This window comes from Momordica charantia (genome assembly GCF_013281855.1).
Source record: "Momordica charantia cultivar OHB3-1 chromosome 2 unlocalized genomic scaffold, Mcharantia_2.0 BLBB01000002.1, whole genome shotgun sequence".
Classification (NCBI taxonomy): domain Eukaryota; kingdom Viridiplantae; phylum Streptophyta; class Magnoliopsida; order Cucurbitales; family Cucurbitaceae; genus Momordica; species Momordica charantia.
The window spans coordinates 2,311,836-2,335,396 of record NW_028275160.1 but is presented as its reverse complement, the minus strand read 5'-3'; the positions used below and the strand labels follow the sequence as shown (position 1 = coordinate 2,335,396).

At 37.1% G+C, this 23,561-nt stretch overlaps 4 protein-coding genes across 8 annotated transcripts; 2 read left to right on the top strand and 2 right to left on the bottom strand.

Moving 5' to 3' along the window:
• Nucleotides 1–659: 659 nt before the first annotated feature.
• LOC111011096 (UPSTREAM OF FLC protein (DUF966)) lies at nt 660–5,679 on the top strand. Its single transcript, XM_022284719.2, has 7 exons — nt 660–901; nt 1,942–2,236; nt 2,325–2,394; nt 2,551–2,672; nt 2,848–3,724; nt 4,668–4,970; nt 5,076–5,679. The coding sequence occupies exons 2-7, from the start codon at nt 2,047–2,049 to the stop codon at nt 5,146–5,148; spliced, it is 1,635 nt and encodes a 544-aa protein (XP_022140411.1). The 5' UTR covers nt 660–901; nt 1,942–2,046; the 3' UTR covers nt 5,149–5,679.
• Nucleotides 5,680–6,859: 1,180 nt separating this feature from the next.
• LOC111011097 (CHY-type/CTCHY-type/RING-type Zinc finger protein) lies at nt 6,860–10,363 on the bottom strand. Its single transcript, XM_022284723.2, has 12 exons — nt 9,939–10,363; nt 9,749–9,836; nt 9,574–9,633; nt 8,668–8,700; nt 8,498–8,575; nt 8,326–8,369; nt 8,192–8,232; nt 7,997–8,079; nt 7,815–7,906; nt 7,500–7,569; nt 7,354–7,395; nt 6,860–7,173 (listed from the first exon to the last, which is right to left on the bottom strand). Exons 1-12 carry the CDS (start codon nt 10,040–10,042, stop codon nt 7,012–7,014), a joined length of 897 nt encoding a protein of 298 aa, XP_022140415.1. The 5' UTR covers nt 10,043–10,363; the 3' UTR covers nt 6,860–7,011.
• A 2,543-nt stretch (nt 10,364–12,906) lies between these two features.
• Nucleotides 12,907–14,398, top strand: FRU (FER-like regulator of iron uptake). The gene is made up of 4 exons (XM_022285002.2): nt 12,907–13,479; nt 13,569–13,769; nt 13,855–14,028; nt 14,183–14,398. The coding sequence occupies exons 1-4, from the start codon at nt 13,072–13,074 to the stop codon at nt 14,267–14,269; spliced, it is 870 nt and encodes a 289-aa protein (XP_022140694.1). The 5' UTR covers nt 12,907–13,071; the 3' UTR covers nt 14,270–14,398.
• A 345-nt stretch (nt 14,399–14,743) lies between these two features.
• Nucleotides 14,744–23,372, bottom strand: LOC111011111 (uncharacterized). Of its 5 annotated transcripts, XM_022284739.2 has the most exons (6): nt 22,774–23,372; nt 19,267–22,152; nt 18,133–18,186; nt 15,775–16,128; nt 15,371–15,516; nt 14,744–15,206 (listed from the first exon to the last, which is right to left on the bottom strand). In XM_022284739.2, exons 1-4 carry the CDS (start codon nt 23,242–23,244, stop codon nt 15,871–15,873), a joined length of 3,669 nt encoding a protein of 1,222 aa, XP_022140431.1. In that variant the 5' UTR covers nt 23,245–23,372; the 3' UTR covers nt 14,744–15,206; nt 15,371–15,516; nt 15,775–15,870. The 5 variants fall into 5 exon arrangements, with proteins under 5 accessions (XP_022140431.1, XP_087977202.1, XP_022140432.1 ...); XM_088121076.1 differs by lacking the exon at nt 18,133–18,186; XM_022284740.2 differs by lacking the exons at nt 14,744–15,206; nt 15,371–15,516 and adding an exon at nt 18,392–18,543 and having other exon boundaries at nt 16,044–16,128.
• Between the last annotated feature and the right edge of the window lie 189 nt (nt 23,373–23,561).

The window sequence follows — 23,561 nt, the reverse complement described above, 5'->3', positions numbered from 1 at the left end:
CTTCAACAATCATTAAAATTATTATTTTTTTAAGTATAATAAGTAGGTGTGAGATTCGAACTCATTATTTATTGGTTAAATTACTACTGAGTTAAGCTCGTGTTAGCATCATTAACATTATCATTATTAAATTATTTGTCAATCCTATTATTGTATCTACTAACATGTATGCATTTCATACGATAGAAGCTACATTATTCATCTATTAAACAAAAGGCGAGTATAGAAAATCAAAACAATTTATTTAATAATTTTGAATTTTAAAAGTAAACAATTTAAAAGTTCACACGTCAAATTTGAATTATGATTGAAATTTCACAAATCAAAATAAAACTTAAATCTATTCGTAACCTCCCATTCTTTTACCCCTCCAATTTCTTTTGGTAAAAAGTACGTCTCACCAAACTCGGTATTTGTTATTTTTATTCCAAAACAAATACTCTAAATTAAAAAATATATATATATATTTTTGAGCTCCAAAATTATTTAAGTTAATAATGAGTATTGAAACGGAGACTTTTCAGACCCCTAAACCAAAAGGCGAGTATAGAAAATTGAATTGGATTTTGGATAGCAGCAGACAGTACGCAACAGAAGACTACTACACGCGGCAGCGAAGTATCAGGAGACAGCAGAACCGGGTGACCCACGGTATTGTGCAGTATTTAATGAAAGCCAATGTGGAAGAAGGTTGGTTCTTTGGGGAAAAGGGAGCAATCAAAAATTCAAGGCGATCGTGCCTCTGCCGTATCCACCATGTCGTTCATCGGTGTGCCTCTTTCCTGACAATAATTCCATAATTTTTCAGCAATTGTATTGGGAAAGCTTTGCTAACAGAATGATTCGGTGACTCCTCTTGGAATTGCTCCATCTGGGTTCCTTGTTCTTTGTTTCCAAGAAGGTAATGCTCTCCACATGTTTGTAAAAATTCCCCTTCATAATTTACCGCCATTTTTCTGATTTTTGAGCTAAGCGGGTGCTGTATGATGCTTAAATCATTTGATTTAGTAATGTTAGTCTCTGAGATTGAACTTGAAGGTATTGGGTTCTTTTATTCGTATTTTGTTGGTTTCACTGGATCCAAAATACATCCCATACCTATATGATTTTTTTTTTTTAATTTTTGAAAATTACAGAGAAAGACCCACCATATTCGTTTGGAATTGGATAGTTTAAAAGATGTTTAAGATCCAAACAAAACAAGTATCTTTAAAAAATGTACTTCTGGCAATGGAGTTGAATTTTTTTTCACTCACAACAGTCAACTCCTGTAATAGGAGCTGGTGGAGTGGAGTGGACGGATTGTTTTCTTTCAAGTATAAATTTGTAGAAAAGGTTTTCCTGACAGTACAGTAGGCGTCAAGGAGAGGTCCAAAGCTACTGGACACTTGAACAGAAAAATAATCAAGTTGGTATTTTTTCCCCCAAGCGACGACTAAGAAGAGGCAGCTATTGTTCTTCGACGGAATCAGCCAAACGAGAGAAAAAGAAAGAAGTAAAAAGGGAAGACCCCAGAAAATGAGGAGGGGGGTAAGAGCTTCTTCTGGTTCCGTTTCCGTCGTGTCCCTCTCAGTCTCATGTCATCACTTCTCTCTCTCTATCTGTAAAGTTGACGTCTTATATTATCCCAACTTTCTATTTACAAGCTGTCTCTGTACCATTGAGAAATAAACGCAGGGGAGCCATCCTTCTTCTGCTTCTCCTCCTCCTCCTCCTCCTCCTTCGTCAGTCTTACTCTGCCTGTTCTCTCAACATCGGACATTTTTATTTTTCTCCCTTATGATTGACCCTTTTCACTTTGGCCGGAATAAAGCTGGAGTTTCTGCTTCCTCTGTTCTCAGATCTGGCAATTACTTCTTCCAATTTTTTCTGCCATTTGTATCCATAGAACTGTCTTCTTCCCGCATATGTGGCTGACTGATCACGATTTGTTTCTTACAGGGATTCCGCGATAACTGTTAGTCTGTTAGTAAGGAAGCTAAAAATTCTGGAATCTGGTCGATTGGTAGCCGCTTTGACGTGGGATTGATGTAATATTGAGGTGGTATGGAGATGAGAATGAAGAAGTACAACCAACTGAGTCCCGAGAGGGCTAAGGTGTGGACGGAGAAGTCGCCCAAGTACCAACAGACTCGGAAGGTACCTGTGATTTATTACCTATGCAGAAATAGGCAGCTCGAGCATCCTCATTTCATGGAAGTCCCACTCTCGTCCCCTGAGGGACTGTATTTGAGAGGTACTGTTAAATCGAAATGTTGCCTCTTACTAACCCCCTCCCCTCCTCTCCTAACGATTTGACATGCTTTAAAGTAGTTTTTGCCCAGATGTGATTAACAGGCTTAACGTTCTCCGAGGAAGAGGCATGGCTACCTTCTACTCTTGGTCTTGTAAGAGGTTAACTACTTGCAATCTTTCATTTTTATTTCTCATTTCATTTGTTTGGATGCTGAGAAATACTGGGGAGAAATCATCAAAGAACTCTCAGATGTTTGAATTTCTGAATGCACAGCATTGTTATTATAACGTAGTTTGTTTGGCCTGATTATACAGAAGCTACAAGAATGGATTTGTTTGGCATGATCTCTGCGAAGATGACCTAATTCTTCCGGCTCATGGAAATGAGTATGTTCTCAAAGGCTCCGAGCTGTTTGAAGAGTCCACTTCTGGTAAAGGTTAGTAAAAACGTAGTGTTGTAAGGTTTTGAAGACGAAATAGGCGGTTTAAATGCATATGTGACCTAAATTGTAAAACTAAACTGGGAAAGAAACATATGGGTGGTTACTAGGTTCTGCTTCTCCTGGCAAAGAAGTAATGAACAAAATTTGAAAGTTGGATATGTTCTCACAGACCCTTTCAGTTCCATCGGCAATGTGAATATTCAGCCATTGAAACAATTACCTGAACCAACATCTTCTCAGAGTCAGGATGATTCTTCGTCTTCTTCAAGCCTGAATGGAAAAGAAATGAAAAATTCTCAAGATGATGACCTCTCGCTGTCTGTCCTTCGACCTGGTTCGTCGGGCATGTCTCCAGATTCTGGAGGTGGAAAGAGTTCATGGGGTGGCTGTCTTAGCTTGACAGAATACAAAGTGTACAAAACTGATGGCTTGTCCGATGCATCGACTCAGACTGAGGAAAATATTAGCAGACCGAAAACACGAGAAACTTGTACAAGGGGAGTTTCGACAGATGATGGGACCATGGAACCAGAATGTAGTCAGATCCTTAACAACGGGGCTTCAAATCAAAAACAGAACTATGATGCTCCTCAGGATTCAGTTTCTCCACCGCCATTGTCCTCTAGTGCTTCCTCTTCAGGTGGGAAGACTGAAACATTAGAGTCTCTTATCCGAGCTGATGCTAGTAAAATCAACAGTTTTAGAATTCTTGAAGAAGAAGAAATTCGGATGCCAACGAATGCAAGACTCAAGGCTACGAATGTGTTAATGCAACTTATCTCGTGTGGATCAATATCAGTAAAGGATCATAGTTTTGGACTCATTCCATCATACAAACCACGGTTTTCTCACTCCAAATTTCCCTCCCCATTATTCTCTACTACAGTGATGTTGGGAGAACTCAACTGCCTGTCTGAGAATCCTAGGATGATGGGCTTGAGGCTGGAAGACAAGGAATATTTCAGTGGTAGCTTGATCGAAACTAAAATGCTGCAAGGTGATGGATTGACAACTTTAAAACGATCGTCTTCATACAATGCCGACAGGTTTGTTTTTAACGTTCACATACTTCGTTAATGTTTAATGTTCTAACATCCTTAATTTTTAATGCAATTCATTTCTTTTTATTGCCTTCATTTCTCCTCATGTACTTTCTGGTGGTTGGTCATGACTCATGGTTATAACAAAGATCAAGCTTGCTCAATTAAGGCAGCAACGTAATTGAAGAAAAAGATCCTTTATCATGATTTTAGTGGATAGGAGACGTAATTGTCCCATGAACATCACCTTTAACATGTTGAAGTCTTTTCCTTCTTGTTCTGATTGATGAAACCCATGATCCGTTGATCCATGCCTGTGCTATTTTCTGCGGGTTAATTTTCTTCACCTTGCTTGCATAGGAAGTTAAGAAGTTATAAAGTCCCTATGCTAAATTTTTAGGCTGTATAAAGCTTAAAGCTTGATGAGAGATTCTGCAAATTTGTGCTGGCCAAGATTGGTAAACCTGCATTTTTGTCATGTTCTTTTATATTCTGAACTCGTGCATAATGCTTGTAGGTGCGAAATTCTCGTCTTACTACCTACTGTTACTTGTTTTACCTTGTCTCTTATGTTAATGTAAGAAGTTCCTTTGAGGCTACATCTCTGTTTAATGGTTAAAATCTCACGGTCATGGCTACTTTAAGCTACCTCTCTGCTCTGCTGATAAACATGGATGTACATAACGAGAACTTACCATTGTTCCCAGCCATGATAGAATGTGAACCTTTTACTTCTTGCAAATACATGTTTGTTTGCAGATGTATGGCAGGAGCTAGATTACTTTGGTTTCTATCATTCTATATATGTATGTCAGTATTTTCTTATTGTTTCTATGATTCACACAAAAAGTTGTCTAATATCAGAGAACTTCTGCAGTACACGTGGTTGTTTCTTCATACTGCCTGCAGCTGCAGTTAATTTATAACTCACAATAAGCTAACACTGTAGGACATACAAGCAATTTAATTCAACTGAAGACAAAGATGAGTCAACCACGGGCCGCTCAAAGTGCATTCCACGGGCTATTAAAGCTTCACTAAGCAAGCAACCACGAAATGAGCCAACGAAATCTCCTACTTCTGATAGACCAAGAACTTCTTCTGATGGAGTTGATAGTTCTCAGACCATAAGCCCCAGTGCTTCCAACGATAGCAGTAAAAGGATTACAGAGCCTTGCTCTGAAAGGAAACCGTCTAAGCGGCTAGATTCCTTCCGTGAAGAGGAAGAAGACGTGATCAAGATCGAAGAAAGTTGAGTACAGACTTGCAATTTTCTTATCAGATTCTCAAGGTGGCACTATTCAGCCACTATTTTGGTGAATCTTGGTTGACATTTAGTTCAATTTTCGTTTCACAGGCTTGCTTCAGGAGCTCGGGTTATAATCTGGTCGAAATCAACTTGCAATAGCATGGACGTTGGCAGTTCTTAAAAACCAATGAATGCCTCTTCTTTTGGCGAAGTTAAAAAGCTCGTTCCCGCCAGAGAAAGATCCTACTTTTGATCAGATCTCCATTCGAATTCAATTGGTGGTGATAATTTGTTGGTGGGTCCCTGATGATTCTGTATATCTCTCGAGTGTAAAAAGGAGCAAACCACCACTCTTCAGCCTGAGGGGGTGCGCAGTTTGGCGCTGGATGCCAACTCAGCTATCTTTTGGGTTGGTTTCTTTGCTTGTCAGGTCAGCTAATATTAAATGACATAATTTTAACTTTGCTTTAAACTACAGTTACAATCTCACTTCTTTTCATGGTCCTTCTTTAACTTTAGAATAGTTCCTGCAGACATAGTCTGCAACAAAGGCTAGGGAGGAGTGTCGCCCCCTTCAATATTATTTATATTTATTTAGTTCTTTCTCTGTAAGGCTTCCCAGTTCCAAAATCATAAATTTTGTTTAAAAAAGACCAAATCAACTTGCTGCAGTACAAATGACTGTAAATGATTGTCCCTTGTTTGAAGTGAATTTTGAATTATGATCCAGTCATCCTCATAAGCTTCTCGAGGATAGAAAAGAATTACTTGGGTTCACTCTCTCCAAAGCAAAGAGGGGTCTGAAAAGCCTCATTTGGGTTATTTTAGGAGATGCCCTTTAAATGTTTTTGTAAATTTAATGCATCGTTATCTAGAATGGAGAAGTCTGTTCCCTTCCAACAACAGAAGAAACTTGGCTTCACGTGTGAGAATGCCTTGGAAACCGTGGGGATTAGGTCTAAATTTAAGCTGAAAAGAAAAAGACTGAGAGTAGATTGCCAGCTGGCTGTCTGTTTGTGAATTTGTGAAAGCTTTTTCTTCTGCATCTGAATGGTGATAGTTGTCGTAATAGGCATTCTGTCCTCCTGTTTTGATTGTTAAAGTCTAAAGGCAAAAAGATGCATTATTTGGAACAGAGATTTAAATGCAGAAAACTTAGGGTTCACACAAAGCAAAAAGACAGCCGTGTCAGGATAATGGAGGTCGCAGTACAGTGCAGTTGCAGAAACTTTTTTTAGCTAACATTACATTTGTTGTTCAAATTTGATTTGAAATCATTTTGCTGAGGATAAATTTCAAATTTTATATCTTGCTTCTCTGTGGTAACATTTCCCTTTTTCTTGACAGTAATGAAAAAGTTAGACAGAGAGAAGGAGAAAGTTTGAAAGAAAGAGTGGAATGGGAAAATTTTTGTAGGGTTGATAGACATAATAAATGTTTCACGTTAGTACCAATTATAGTTATCACTTTATTCGTAATAAATGTGATTTAAAATTTCCCTTTATTTTATTTTTTCATTCGCATCCTTTGGTTCTCTTCCTGCTCAAAGAAAGAGATCACCATGAAGATAATAATGATGGTAATTTCCTTTTTCCAGTTTTTCGAAAAGAGGCCATGATAATGTTAAAAATCGGAGGTAATCGATTCACAGTTTTTTTGTTTTAAGGAAAGAAGATATATTTTTTAAAAATTTTAAATTATTTTAATTCCTTTTTTGTACAAGTTCCCTCAGACACGCATTTTTTCTCTGGTAAGGAAAAGAAATTCATTAGGTATTTTATTTTTTTATTTTTATAACAATGCATTAGGTATTTAGCCTAACAAAATTTATATTTGCATTCATTTGTTATCGCAGCCACACTCTAGATTTGAAAATTTATTTGGTGCGACGATTTTAAGCCAACTCTCTCTTAGATATGAGAGTATTAGTTCATTTATAAAGACATCATGCATCTTACATGTATGAGAATGAGAAGGCCAACACAATGTGATGAACAACTCCAATAATTCTCCTTATAAACTTTAAATGGTAGGAGGGCGCCTCTCATCTCACTATCTCGGGCACCACCGTTGACGGGCAAGGAGCAGTAGATCCTCTTCCTCTTGTCTGTTTGGTGTTGTAGGAGTTGCACTTCAAGCATTTATGAGCAATGATATGGAATTGAACCTCATCTTCTGTACCACAGTCATTACATAGAATCCACACCTGCTTGAATGTATTGTGTGCCAAGTCATGTCAAGCATTTATAAGTATACTCGTGTTTTTGTTTTCAAATATAAGCAATGCTTTGGAAGAGGCATCAGTTTTATTCTTAACTCCTCTCTTAAGAACAAGTAAAAAATCAAGAACAGAAAGCTGAAACACATCATTGAAAGATAGCGTTACCTTCTTGTTTTTGTATGTATCGGGCATTGGGGTCGAAGCGATCTGCATTTGCAGGTTAAGAAAAAGAAACCAAGATCTTTATGAATGAATTTAATTCACATCAATGGTTGGGAAACTTAAGAAAATAAGCAATATAATCTAATTACCACTTTATCAAGCTTTTCCCACAATCTGGACATGTCACATATGGACTTTGAGCAAACGGGGCAAGAGTACCTGAATGAAAGATAAACACATTGTAAGAACTTATTGAATCGTGTTCGACGTGGAATCAGAAAAGAAGATATTTAGACTTCTAGACCTCACACCCGATTCATTTGAAAACGAGTTTGAACGAGAATATTCATGGAAGTTTTAATAATGATTTCAACCGATTTTGGGGTATCATATACAAGTTTCTACATAGTTTCCAACATAATATCCTAAGGATATCAAAAGTATTGCGAATATGATGTGCTTACTGGAAATGTGACTCCATCTCTTTTGCACATTCCAAATGTATTGTATGGCCACAAGGCAAGACACTGATGTCTTTTGTTGTGTCAAATAGAAACTGCAGATCGAAAAATTCAGACATATCGAATTAAACAACGTTAAACCAGTAGGAATTAACATAAGATAGTTGTGCATTGATTTTCCTTACCTCAAAGCAAACAGGGCAACTATGATGCATTGCTCTTTCAATGCAGCGATGTCCGTCTTTCATTACTTTGGAATAGCAACATTCTGTGATGAAAATTGGAAGAATGAAAAAAAATAAGTTTTGAAAAAAAATAAGTTTTAAACTGTTTTCTTTCTGTTTCAGGCTCTGAGTTTGAGCATTGTATCTCAATCTCACCACATGTCTTACAGTGGAAGAAATTGTCCTTGCCTCCAATCCTGCAAAGTGGAATAAAGATAACATACTGATTAAGCATCAGCATAAGATAAACAAAATTTGAGTACAGTTAACAGAGTTTGCAAAACTTATACCTGCAGATTCCACATTCATCACAGTGGTATTGATTCTTTGAAACCTGAAAGGGAAAAAAGCTGAAGAAATTAGAAATAAGCCACAACTTCGGAAAGTAACTCGAAAAACGTTATTCCGTGAGTAAAAATTGCAGCAGAAACTTGAAAGACTATACTAGTGTAATTAACTCACGTCATCATCAAAGAATTTGCATATGCTGCAGAAGTACTTCCCAAGACAGACTCCACAGTTTATGCAGTACTGCTGAACCTGCTTGGAATACAAAAGAACTGAACAAGTTAATTATACCCATTTAAAGTTCTCTCATGTTTTAATTACAGTATTATTCTCAAGGAACTCACATCTTGTTCTGTGTCACACAAGGAACAGATAACCTGTAAGGTGGAATAAGATCACTCATACAGTTAGATACTAGAGGAGAAAAGAGGAAACTGACTGGAATTAAAAATTTTACAGATGTGGATTTAACACTTTCATCCATTGGTTAAAAATTAGGACAGATTCCTTATGGTCCGTTTCTTGTTTCCTCTTTTTACTTAATTTGGTTGAAAATGGGAACTAGAACTAATAAACTTGTTTTTTTTTTTCTTTTTCAAAATTTATATATAATTTTGGGAACATTTCTAAAAAAGCAAGAAATACAAGAAACATAAATAGTTGTCAAATACTTAAATTTCTCAATAAAACTAGAAACAAGAAACATACGTTCCCTTATTTTATAAACTGTTAAGATATTGTCCACTTTAAATTGAAGTCAAAGATGGATTCACTTTTCGACTTTATACAAAAGGCAACCAAGATGGTGGCTTTACTTATAAATACAATATGTAACTTAAGAAGCTTTATGGTTGTACTTCATTTTAAAATAAAAGTATCAGGTTTACTTCAGAACTAAGCCATGGTTAAGTAAAAACCATCTTTTTTGAGTCCTGCTCAAGCTTTTCTAAAAGTATAATCGCCAAACCCTCCACCCACCAGAATAAAAGTCACCTTTTTCAGCTTTTCCAATTCAGATTCACTAAAGATCTATAAGACCATCTACTGCAGAACGTATCAACTATCATCCATAGAATGTAACTTGTAAGCTTTGGTTTTTCTCATAAGAACCACTCAAATTGTGTTAAATGGTAAATTTAACGTTTTGTTCATATTCTCAACCTAAATCTCTAAGCAATCAATCTGGAACTGGTCTAATTATTAACTATGATTATCAGAAAAAGGAGAAGGAAACTATACTTTTCACAAACCTTCTGAACTTGATGGCGAGGAATATCATGTGGATCAAGAGTTTTCGTTTCAAGCGAGTTCTGATGATCAAAGCAACAAGACAATAAGAAGATATAAAAAAGTCTAACCAAAATCAATCATCAAAAAGCGTTTCAAGACAACAACGAACATTTTAATGACCACAAAAATTTCTACCTTAGCTTCATTGTGGCAATGCCTGCAATCAAAGATCTCATCGCAACAGGGAGCTCTGATTTTGCATCGTCTTCGATAATGCGAGCACCTAAACCAAAATAGTTGAGAGTCGAGGGACCAGAAACAAAACCCAATTCGAAATCGAAATGTAGATCCACATTTTTGAAACAAAAGGGTAATCGAGACGTACCCAAAATTCCCAGAATCGCGCTCGATTGCATCTGTATTTTGGGAGGCAGAAACTCGAGATTCAGAGGAAGAAGAAAATGATGAAGCCTCAATATCAGTGGCCATTGCGTTGGGAAATGAAAGGTATACGAAACACAGAGAATTCTTTGTTACAGAGATTTGCAGAGAGAGAGAGGAGTCTGAGTGAGGTTTAAACTGTCATCGTGGGCGTTTAGGGGATTTTACTGGTGCGGAAACGTAATTTCTCCACGCGCCACTCGACTTCAGAAAACGATAAAACGAAGGTTTCTGAGTTTCGAGTGCAAGCTCAGAACCGGTGAATGACACGCGTGGCTGGGCGTCGAGTGGGGTTGGTTGAGGAGTGTGCCGGAGGATTTTGGAGAAACAGGTGGCGACCGTTACAACGCGCGGCAAAGGTTGGGGTTTGGGTGGGATGGAAGAGTGTAAATAATAAGACAGTTTATTTGGATAGGAATCTGACTAATTGCTGACTGTATTTTCCACCTTACTTATCCTCCCTTGCCTTAACTGTTCACTTCTGAGGTTGACTCTCTACTGTCTCTGTTCTCTTCCAACCCCTTACAATTCGAACGCTCTATTCTTTCAAGAAATTATTTGATTGTACAATCGATTACCAAATGTATTTTAAATTTGTATCTCATGGTAATAGATTAATTGCGGACCAAAAATCTAACCATTACTAAGAGTAGTTATATTGTGGCAGTTACATTCAATAATTTTTTTTTTTTTTTTTTGTATTTTTCATTTTCGAATTCTAAATTAGTGTTGCAAATTGTTGGGAACAAATATTAAAACTTTTGTCCCACATATTAAAAGAGTGGAGAAAAAGACCTCTCCCTCCTCCTCTGTGATGTCTAACCGTTTAAATTATATGACAGTAGAAATCTTTTCCAAAAATTAGAGGTCCACATTTTTGTTCCACGAGTCATTTTCAACAATATGTTTAAGCAAATTATCGATTAAAAGAATAAAAATGGAACCAAAAGCGGTTTCATGGATAAGTGGTCGGCCGTTGAGAAAATTGGCCGCATTTGTTGTCGGTAACACCACAAAAATTCAAGCACGCAACGGAACGGAACAGCACCAATACCAATTGTGGAGGTTATACGCCACGAGCGGATTTTCCCAATTCTCGTCAACCTCTGGAAGAAGAATGCGCACGTGAATCCCAAACAGCTGACATGCACTGGGCCCAGCAGCAGGCTTCTGAAATGGGCCGCTCTGGGCTCCCATTTGGACCTTGTAGATTGAACTTGTATACGGCCCAATTAATAAACAATCCAAAATGACAAAACACACTTAAGCTGAAGGTGGAGAGAGATTAAGAATAAATTAAAGTGGTGACTCAGCGAATAGACGACGAGGCATGGGTATAGGACACGTGGAGACATGTGCCGTAAAGGCTATTTCCACGTGGGAGTTGTGTGCCAAGCACAATTAATTAACTTAATCAATATTTAATTAAACTTACACAACGCTCTTAACATTTGCGACAGAAATTTAATATTTAAAAAAATAGTATGGATTTATGGGCCGGCGGCAAATATAAGCCCACAGTGATGCATGAGATGATGAAACCCTAACCCATACCATCCATCAATGTCAGTTGACGGCAATACATTAGATTCTCTAAAGTCAAAACTAATAAATGACAGATGGCATGGGGCCCACCTAACTTTATTTATTTATTTATTTTTAAATATTTAAACTCATTTGCATAATTAGATTAAGTTACCTCGTTAATTTTTTCAAAACGTGGGCATAGAATTTGAATCCACAACTTTTTATAATCAGAGTCTTAACTAATTGAATTATATTAAGTTTATAATTATAATTTTAATTTATAAACTTTTGAGATTGTATTTAATGATAGTTTCTAAGTTTTAAAAGCGTCTAATAAGTTTATGAACACAACTTTTTAAAAATTTATAAATCTATTAAACACAAGATTGAATTTTGAGGTTTATAATATCACGACTTTTCAATTTTGTGTCTACTAAGTTTAGAATTTTTTTTTTAAAGTTTAGAATTCTTTTAAAGAAACGACAAATAGGTTAAAGATCTATGAGATACTTTTAATGTATTTAGTTTAAATCTTTCCCCTTTATTAATAATGCAATACTATGAAAAACTACTTGATTATCTCGTTAAATAAAATACTAAGAAAAAAGATTAGCTCACAAGTTAGACATATATCATAATACCTAAGTCTAATATGTGAGTCGAATTTGTTAATTGTAGATTAATGAATTTCTTTACAATTAACTAAACATAACTTTAAGGTTAAGTATCTTAGAGGTTCAATCCTCCATCTGCATATTTGTTGTACTAAAAAAAATCATTTTTCCGAATCATGAATCCATTAACCAAGCAAATATCACATGAATCAAGGTTTTTACGACTCACTTCCTTATACTATCCAAACAAATATTTCATAGATTTAGACTTGATCAAACAATTAGCCAAAACATGCTTTATAATGTCCAAGCACACCTTGTATTTTAAAATATCCACTTTGATTAATTTTATTCCATAAGAAAAAAGGTCGCCCCTTCCCCAGATTAGACCTCCCCATTAAAAAATAACACTAATTATATAGTTATTGCCTCCTTCAAAAATGACCCCAATTTTGAACTTTGACATAGTGTTAACTAATAATAGCCAAACATTTAGAGATACAAAAATGAGCAAAGCTAAGTTGACATTTAGTTAACAACTTAATTAATTATCTTTGAAGATTGAGAGAGATGGTAGCTATGTAATCCTATGTCATTATAGATCTAACAAGCTAATTAGATTTAAATAGTTCTAATCAACTAATCAATATGAATTCATATGATTGGTTGAAAAAGTGCATGCCTCACTTAATATGCTAAACTTGTTTCACTATCAAAATTATACATGTTTTTAAGTTATATCTAACCAGTAAAATTCATTGTTATGTTTTTTTTCCCCTTAATTAAGCTTCTCATGTGTCATGATTCCCCCTTTGATTTTTAACTTCACACACAAAGATTCCCTCATTTTCCCCTGTTTATAAGTGAAGCCCATTAATCATCACTTTATCCAATCCATTCATTCAAAACTTGAGATTTCAAACTTCAAACACCATAATGTTTGACATGGAGCCAATTGGGAAGCCATTAATGATGAACATCAACGACTTCGAGCTCCAAGATTTCATTCACGGCGACAACTTTGATCAATACGTGAATCTCATTCGTGGGGAGCCCGAAAATCCAACATTCAACTTTGATCTTGAATACATGCTAGATTCCAATATTGTCATGAATTCTGATCCCAATTCTCTGTTCGGTTCATTGGAGAGTTTCAACAGTATTATGAGAGAAGTTGAAGATGAAGACGAAGACGATACTTCTGTGGAGAATTCTTCCATCACAACAACAACAAAGAAGCCAAAAGTTGACAGATCAAGAACTTTGATTTCTGAAAGAAGGAGGAGGGGAAGAATGAAGGAAAAACTTTATGCATTACGCTCATTGGTTCCAAATATAACCAAGGTATGGCAATTGGCAAATACCCACATTTAGAATCATAATTCAATTTGTCCAATGATTTGATATTGGATAGAAAATTTGTGAAAATGTAGATGGATAAGGCTTCCATTGTTGGAGATGCAGTGTTGTATGTGAAAGAGCTTCAAATGCAGGCCAAGAAGCTCAAAGCTGAGATATCAGTTTTGGAATCCTCCATTAATGAGATACAAACACACCATCGACCAACTGATCAAAGCCACAGAAAGATTCAAACTTCACGCTCTGACCAGTTCCTCCCCAACAAGATAATTCAGGCAAGTTTTTAGGAAATTTCATGTTCTGTTCTCTGTAGTGATGTTCTGTTTTTTTCAGCTGCTAATTTGGAATCTTGGGTTTCAGCTGGATGTGTTTCAAGTGGAGGAAAGAGGGTTTTATTTGAGGATGGTGTGCAAGATGGGTGAAGGAGTAGCCATGTCCCTTTACAAGGTTCTTGAATCTCTTACCAGTTTCAATATCCAAAGCTCCAACTTGGCCTCTGCCTCTGACAGATTCATCCTCACTGCTACAATCAATGTGATTAACTTCTTATGATTTGAATTGAAATGACATGAAAAGAGGATCAAAATTGTCCAACCTTTTTCATGTCAAGTTTTAAAATGTTTCTTGAGATGGGAATTTTTGGTTGCTTCCCATTTTCTGATGTTTTGGCATTGTAATGTTTGTGCAGGTGAGAGATTGTGAGGTGGACATGAACTTGCCAAATATGAAGCTTTGGCTTACTGGGGCACTTCTTAACCATGGATTTGAGTTCTAATCACATCCTAATCTCTCTCAGTTTAACCCTTTAAAACCAATACAGAGATTGTAAGTGTTTTAATGGGCAACTCTATACTGGAAGATGACTACAAGCCCATTTGAAGAATAATACTTGAGTGTTTACCAATCGTATTCCTTTCTTTTTTACTACTATTAAAATTTTGACAGCAGAGAAATATAATAAGAGAGAACTTTTTTGTTCATTTAAAAATAAAAAAACTGTCATATTTTAAGTAGTGATTAGTGTAAAGATAGATACTACATCCAAATATTGTTTCATTGGGAATGGAGTGAGTTACATGCATGTACCTCCTCAAGATGTATTTAGTTCGTTAAGATAATCAACTTCTTAAAGAATAAAATTTCCTCAAATCAATGTAGTGAATTTTTTTTAGAGACTGACAATTCTATATCTTAATTGTGCCACCATAAAATCCCATTTTGTCTTGCTACTATTTTATGAGTCTATCCGTCCCAAATGATAAATTATTCCAATGTACAATTTAAATTCAAGCTACACAAGAGTACAGATACCAACTCCAGACTACACAAATTCAAACATGTTAAATCCACGAGCTAAACATCCTCTTAATTACAAAATAGCTCTTGGGTACTGACTACTAAGAAAACTTTAGGATTCAAATGACAACATTTTCATATGATTTATGAACATCTGGTTTGAACACGATACATTCCTACATTTTTGTTTAGTTTGAACTCAGTAGATACATTGTGCAGTGAGGGGAAAAAATGGTGAATTTTCGTCGGGTATTCTCAAGCATATTGCACAGCGTGGGGTAGTTTTTGTAGTACATGGTCGGAGCAGCTGCAGCACAATTATGTTGCTTCGTGAACGGAAGGAAATATTTGGGAAGAGTTTCCACAACAATGGGGAATGTCTCAGCTTCAGAAACATCTTTTAAGATTATTCAGTTCTGTCACATGAAAGTAGACATTACAACGATCACTCGTGTAACATGGAAAACCAATCGCTACCAGGTTGAAATTGACTATTGTATAACACTTAACTACCAGTTATAGTATGAAGAGAAGAGGAACTATCAATCACCATAAACATAAAAGCTGTAGAATGGAATACCTGAAAATAACTCAACATCTTCTGGTTGGTTGTCCAGTCTGGAAGAAAGCAGCCCACCATCACCGAGTATTTGGTGTATCAGAATGATAATCACTAAAGAAAAGTATCCTGGTAGACAAGTCATATTTTACATCTGTAGTCGATAACTGTTGGTGAAAAATCACAAGAGAAGTCTCACATCAGGAAAGCTTAAATCATGAAACTAATGTCAAGTAAAATAATTCTAGTCACTTTAAGATAAATCCTAAATTATGTAGGAGCAGTACATGCAGATAACAGGAAGTCAAGAACACTGAGGAGGAAATGAGCATTGAAGTATAAATACTTGGGGTGAACGTGAACCTGTGGATAAATAAAAGAATATGACAACAAAAAATCTCATTGCCATGAAAACTCTGTCTTACCAACACTTTGATGAAGCTGGTAACATATGTGTGCATCACTTAATCCTTCGCAGATGCAGGTAATACAGATCAAGTTCCAATGTTAAAAAATTTTGTTTATGTTTGAGATCCCTCATCCAAACTACCAGACTTCGACAGGATCTGCAATGTTGTGCCCCCAATTATCCACGCAGTAGCTTCAGGTTGATGCTGAAGAGGGTTAAGAGGGTGCAGACTTCCATCCTCCAGTTGCACACCATACACAAACGGTAGCCTAAGTGTTAGAAAACTCTCGGGGGGCAAGACCACTTGACATCCAAGTGTGAACTGCAGTTTCTGCTGTCGTCCAGGAACACAAGGGGGGAGACACGACTCCTGCAAGTAGAAGATCAGTCAAGGGTGTGGTTGTAATACATATCTCCATAACAACAATATTACCGTAATGGATGAGGGCATGAAGCATGTGAAAAAATAATTTTGATCAGGCATGACTGTTAAGACAAAATGATTAGAAACTCTAAATATAACTTATTTAAGGGTTGCTGCTAGCCACTTCCAGTTTCTATTTGGCTATTCCCTCGAGAATATTAGATAGTTCAATTCTGCTTTCGCTTGGTCACAGTTTCAAAGAACAAAGCAAGGTACTTGAGCTGAATGCTATTAGGTCTCTTTTGTGAGAAGTGTGGTTGGAGAGGAATAGGAGAAGTTTTCAAGAGGTGGAGAAGTTCTAGCAAAGTATTTGGCATGTAACTGTTTTTGTGTCATTCTCTTGGAGTTCTACATCTAAGTCTTTAAGTAACCACTCCTTGTCCTCCATCCAATCTAATTGGAGAGTCCTTGTGTAACTACTTGACTTTTTGTGAGAGCAACTTCCCTCCTCTATAACTTCGTTGTTTCCAGTAAAATTTTATATTTCTTCTTGGAAGAATGTATGCAGCGGTGTGGGATTCAGTCAACAATGATTCAAACGACCTTTTAAGATCATTGAATAATTTGGAAATTCCAAATTGGTCTAGTCTGGCTGCTTTATTGGAAGGGTACCCTTTGAATCAAAATCCAAGATTTCAGGAGTTTTGAGTGGTGAGAACTATGAAGATTTTCTTGTAAAGCTAATCACATCAACTGGTAGGCAAAATGTTGATCTTCCACATAAAAAAATTTGGGAGCTAAAATTGCTTGAGAAAGTGAAGTTCTACCTTTGGCACTACATGCCAAAACCAGTATGCTGGACAAGGTTCAAAAAGAAGTCCCAACTCCTGCTTTTCTCCAAATAGGAATCCATTTTATTAAGGAGGGAGAAAGTTCAACCCACATTTTCATTTAAGTTCCTTCACAAAAGTATGTGGCACAAAGTGCTGCACCACTTCAAACTGCCCTGGAGTCATTCAGCAAGTGTGGATTAGGGCCTTCTTTCATCTGCTGCTTGGACACCATTTCACAAGGTTCAAATTTTCTGGTCAGTTTTATTACAGCCGTGCTCTGAGAATTAAGGCTAAAGGGGAACAAGAGAATTTTTCGGGACTAAAGTGTGTGTTCCGGGGGGGAGGGGGTGGTGGGTTAGTTTCTTCCAAACAATTTGCTTTTCCTATGCTTCCTCTCTTGTATTTTTGATCCACTAATATAATTGCTTCATATCACAAATAGAAAAACACTGATATAGCTGCACCAAAGATTTTTTTAAAAATTTTACAAGTAGGCCATCTTACGTGCTAACTTTGGATAGATTTGATGGGAGAATATATAAAGAAAAACAAAAATTTCCATTTTCAATTATTTTAGCAATACACAAGAGAAGTTAGAGGAGGAAAAACAGGGGGAGGGCCTATTTAGCTCTCTTGCCGTGCAGTTTTCTTTTTTTTTTTTTTTTTTTTTTTTTTAAATGATAAATCACTAGAGAAATGAAAAAATATATAAGGGCAAACAAAAAAACAGCCCAACCAAGTTTCTTTTCCAAAAAAAAAAAAAGGAACAGCCCAACCAAAGGACACCTGAGCTTAACTAATAATTATAGAACACCTTAAAAACCAATCCCTACCTACGGGAATAAGCTCCCAAACAAACTCACTGGATCTCTCCAAGCCCTAAAGATTCTATTATTTCTCTCATTGGCAACATGTTAGGATGTGATAATTTGTACTTCTCTCCCTTGTCTTTAAAGATCACAAACCAAAGAAGTGACATGGATTTTGATCAAAATGGAAGGAATTGATTTCTTCTTAATTCCTAAAAGCAGACATATTAAAGAATGAAACAAACAAGAATGTCCAGAGATCAATTTGAACCTATTTTGAACTCCAATATAAATAATATACAGCTCAACATTCCACGTTCCGCACTAAAATAACCAGGAATGCATATTCACAGAAAAGTGGGACAAACCTCAAATTGTATCACTGGATGTGTAGCCAACACAATTGGAAATGAAGGTGTCACCTGCCATCACATTACTACTTTTACCACCAAGCCTTGAAAGGATATTGAAGACAAAAGTTAAAGGGATAAATCAATCGTATTAGTGATAATTACGATTTTAAGAATGATATTTAGAATCTTTATTAGAGAAAGTGATAATTTTTTTTTGATAAGAAACTGCACTTGGAAATGAAAAAAGATACAAAAGCAAGGAGGGAGGGCATACAAAAAACAGCCCTGCAATAAGGAACGCCCATTTTATTTTTTTAGTGGGCGAGCCAGTAGATATCTCCCGAAGGCCCAGCTCAATGGAAAGATCCAACCTTCAACCACTTTGGTGCCCCCACTCGGGTCACAAGCCTACGTTGCCCAGCTTGGCTAGAGAAAGTGACATATGATCATTATGTTCAGTCATACTTGACTATATTTTTATGCATATTATTATTATTATTATTATTATTATTATTATTATTATTACTACTTTTAAATAACGGGGAGTCAGAGTTTTACTTCCCCATACCCAGGGACACCCGTGCTCGCTTATTATCACTGTTATTTTACTTTAAATCAAGGCTTATCCCTCATATCACATTGAGACTTAAGCTTTATCGCTACAAGGGAAAATGCCTCAAGTTCATTTTTAGCCTTCTAAAATATTAGTAATTAATAGGGGATTTCGTTAGTTTGTCATTCATGACAGTTTGGTTTTGTATTCTTAGATTGCAAATAGTATGGGTGCAACCTAGAGGGGTTTTATTTTCTACTTTTGTATGTTCCTTAGAAAGCAGCTTCTAACTTTTCAAATATAAGTTCATGTTTCTTGTAAAAGAAGAAATATTAGTAATAATAGAAGAACAAGAAAACCAAGCACCAAGATGAGACTGCAAAAACAAAAATCACCAAAAGCTTTTCCCCCATTCCCCCTATGGCTTCAAAGAATCTTCTATTCATTCTGGTAAAATTACTAAAAGGACTGCAAAAATAACCCATATAAAGTTCAATGCGTCATCAGATGAAACCAATCCTTAAAAGGAAAACATTAAGAATACTTTATAGAGAACCAAAGGCATCAGAAAACAGACTCATAAAACAATGACGTACCAAGAAAATCCTTTGAAGTTGAGATATTGTGCCGGAGAACTTAGCATTTGGTGGATCTTTTTCATTCTTTGAGAGCTTGCAATGTGGGCAGTTCATGAAAATCGGTAGGTTTCGATTCAACATGAAGGAAGCACATCCATTTTCCTCAATGCCAATAGACTTAACACCTTTTTCAAGGTCTTTTACAGAGTTGGAGACCGTTGCACAAACAGATGTCAGATTGTTTCCTGTCGTCCTTCTATTGTAGTTTGACTGGTCATCTAAAAACAGGCTGCCACTAGTCGCTGCATCCTTTAACTTTTCTAAATTTCTCTGCTTACTTGGGAAAGTACCATTTGCTGTATTTACACTATGATGAGTTTTACCAAGACGGTCACTTTTACCATGTTTCAAAGGATCATTGCATGCAGCAGTTTGCACAGGAGTATGAGATTCTTTAGTTGTAGCATAAGATGATCCGAGTTCCTTAAGATGCTCAGAATTTAGTAGGAAACGGTGCCCATGAGGGCATTCATGCTCAAAACCAATATATACAAGTGTGTGCTTCAGAAGAGGGTCTTTTGTTTTTTCAAAACTATTTACATTCATAGGAACTACGTTAGTACCTATTTGCAGAAAGGAGTTACTATCTGAACCCTCATTGCTGTTAATCTCATTTGTGTTTTTCGAAAGACTAATAACATTTACAGAGTTCTTTGAGCCGTGGTGATCAACAGTAACATAGCCTCGCTCAGAACTATTTACAGCCTTATTTTGTTTGATGCCCTTATCCATACCTGATGAAGAATGTTTCCTCTGCTGGAGAGGTGGAAATCCAACATCTGGACCTGACGATCCAGCCACCACCTCAGAAAATGGTTTTCGCAGGGCAAAGTTGGGAGGACCTCTACCACTGATGCCTTTTTTATCCCCAGCCTTAATGTTGTCTGGGGAATTTCTTTCATTATCATTCCCGGGCTGTAGATCCCCTGGCTTCAGTTGCACATCTGCATTCTTCATGTTTACATTTACGTGTGGTTCAACCTTAGAGTCTATGAGTGACTTTATTAAAGGGCCATGCATCATTACATTATCTGTAAAATCAGTTGGAGTCTTCCTTATTCTCGTACTAATTTTCCATTTGAATAGGAACTTTTGAGTGGGGCAAAATCCACTCTGTAGTAAACCTTTTGAAGGTTCATAGTACTTTGCACCACCAATTCGAATCAGAGTCCATGATGATGGCTGAATGGGTCCTGTTATGCTTACTCCTGGTAACTGGACAACTGGAAGAAAATTGTCACAGTCAGCAAAACGGTTGAAAGAAACATTTGCTGATTCAAAGTCAAAAGGATCAGATCGGAGTCGTCGTGAACGGCCACAGGCACAGGCATGTAGGAAGACATATCCACTTGAATGAGACTTTGGCAGGGTTTCTGCAGGTGAATCTCCTTTCTTAGAGTTATGTCTCTGATGCATGCATGGTTTTCCAGTGAGACTAACGGCATCACATAGTTGCCTCCCAGAATTCCAAATTGATTTGCATTCTTCCTCCAACCTTTTTGCAAAATGTTGCACTGCAGGTCCCTTAACCATTGAATGGAAAGCAAGCAAAGCTTTCTCCAGGTGGGCTTCATGCTGTGAAGTGGGATAACATGCAGGTAAATCTCTTAGATAAACCTCCTTTGCAGCTGGTAATGCTCTTTCACACCATGAAGTTGAAAACTTCATATTCAAACCTTTACCACTTTCCAACCAGGATACAGCAATATCTAAAGGATCTAGATCCTTCAAAGCATTTCCCTCAATTGATGCAGGAGGAATGTGCCGGTGACGTGGTTTTCGTTTACTCATTTCCACTTCATCTATGCAACCGCCTTTTGCTGAGAGAACTCCATCGAGAAGTTGTTGACTTGAAGATAACCAAATTTCCATACTTGGAAGTTCGGGAGTAGTAAAGGTCTTTCCAGATGCAGCTGATGCAGCAGCTGCAGCAGCTGCAACAGCAACCATGCCAACCCCACCAGCTGAACCACTGTTTGTACTAGGGACCAGCCCCCCTCTACCCCTTAGAATGTCCGACTGCCGATAAATAAATTCCTTTAGAGATACTATATCCTCTTTACTAGCACTCTGACCATGACTTTCAAGCAGCAGAGAATCTGAAGTGGCTTTTCCATTCAAAACATCTTCCACAAGGCTAGTTGCAAACTCTAGAGACTCAGCTTTCCTATTTGCAGACCTGTCCACCAAAACAACGGCTTTTGATGCATCGAGTGAAAACAAAGGTGCAGAACTTGAGGCACCTCCACCTCTGGACCCTGCATGACTGGTCTCAGAACCAGCAAGTGTTCGACATTTCTTGATTAGAAAGCGAATTTGTGCCTCAAGTGATGACTGCAATTTCTTCCTGAAACCACCTTCTGATTTGCTCACAGGACGAGCAAGTACAACAACAGATCCTGAACCTTTAACTGGCAAGTTTTGCCTGGATGTACTATCTGAACTCGAAGGCTGATTAAGTGCTACTGTATCTGCTCCCTCCACATTAGAACTAGTAATTGGGCCATCTAAGAAGTCGTCAATAAAAATAAACAGTATGACAGGAGTACACTGTCCAGGAAACAACGAGGTATATGAACCTAAACCTGACATTACAGAGATGCCAGAAGCATTGCGGGTTAAGATAGAACCACTTCTAATTGGAGAAGAATTGCTAGACACAGCCGCTGAAGGAACAGACCGTGAAGCAGATGAATAATGCAGCCTGGATGGCAGTGGTGGTGTAGCTCGAGATTTTACAAATGGAGTTAAAACATGCTTAGCAGATTGTAGAGCTCTAAATTTTTTCAAAATATTAGTATCAAACCGTGACCCCTCCTGAATATATATGATTACATGGCAAACCTGCATCGGTAATTGAGTCAAATGTTTAGCCACATATCATATGTTGAAAGTAAAGGGGGTAGTATCCACTGCTTATTTATCAAGGCCCTATAAAACTAACACTAATCTCAGAACTTGCAATAATATTGTGACCGGTCCTTCCTGGTAACCAACGTTAATAAAATTAGACACACTAAATCATAACATAGTCCAGTCTCTGTTTGATTTTATACTTGAGCAATTTACTGTCAACTTTTAGAGGGTATCATTTGAATGATAGGGGGAAAACGTTTGAGATAAAAATGCATATTGAAATCACAACCTTAGAAGAGTGCGACTCTATCAATCACAGGAACAACCTATTTTCCAAAGTAATTATACGGACCAATGAATTAAGAATTATGGTGTCGATGCATATTTTTCATATTAAGTAGGCATTCGACACGACTCTATAGTATGTAACAACAAGGTGAAGGTCTTTAGTTTCACGACCTAGAGCTGAAACAAAATTTACTCCGACCATTTCACTGGATGCTCCGTTTAGGACAAAAACAAACAATCCAAGCTAAACCCTCTTTGATGAACCAAAACATCAGAACGTGGAGAGAAAAAATAACAAATGAAAAACTGATGGGCACTCACGGAGAACATGAAAAGCATTCCCTGAAGATCCCCAAAATCATGTTCTTCAATCCCCGAATCACAATCTGCTTCGGCGTCGAATACCGGACCCTTGTTGGAATAAAACTGCAAAAACAGAATGCCTCTCTCCTCCTCGTGATAATAACTAATCCTCCGCCGCTTGAACCAGTCTCTAACTTCCTCTTTCTCGACATTCAATTTCTTATCCAAGTTACCGGACCCGAACACATTGGAATCAATAATCCGATTGATGAGTTGAATCGAATCATCGGGTCTCGTCCCGATAAACCCCACGACGACCACACTGTCGGACAGACGTGGAAGGGACAGTGAGGGCGAGGAAGAAGAATATGAAGTAGAGGGATCTGGTGAGGCAGTACGAGGAGGGAGAGGCGTGTGCGAGGAAGTGGGTGTTGATACCGGCGGAGGCCGTACAAGTACTCGTACGGAAGACGAATTGGATAAGTCCATGAATGAGAGAAAAATTGAGCTCAAAACTTTTTCAGTGGCCAACTTCTGGCGACTAGCAGAACTCCTTCGGCGGGCGAGCGGCGAAGGGGAAGCTTTTTTTTGCCCCTCCAATATTTTCGTTTTAAATTTCGGACAACGACTGTAAAATGTATATTGTTTTCGTAATAATTGCCTAATCGCAAAAGCCCTAAAAATTCAATATTTTATTTTACTTTCTCAGTTATCATTTTATTTTTCACAAATTTATTTGTATTTACCTTTTAATTTTGTTATTAATCATTCCAGACATGACTTTTCAATTTATTTTTAAGTACAAA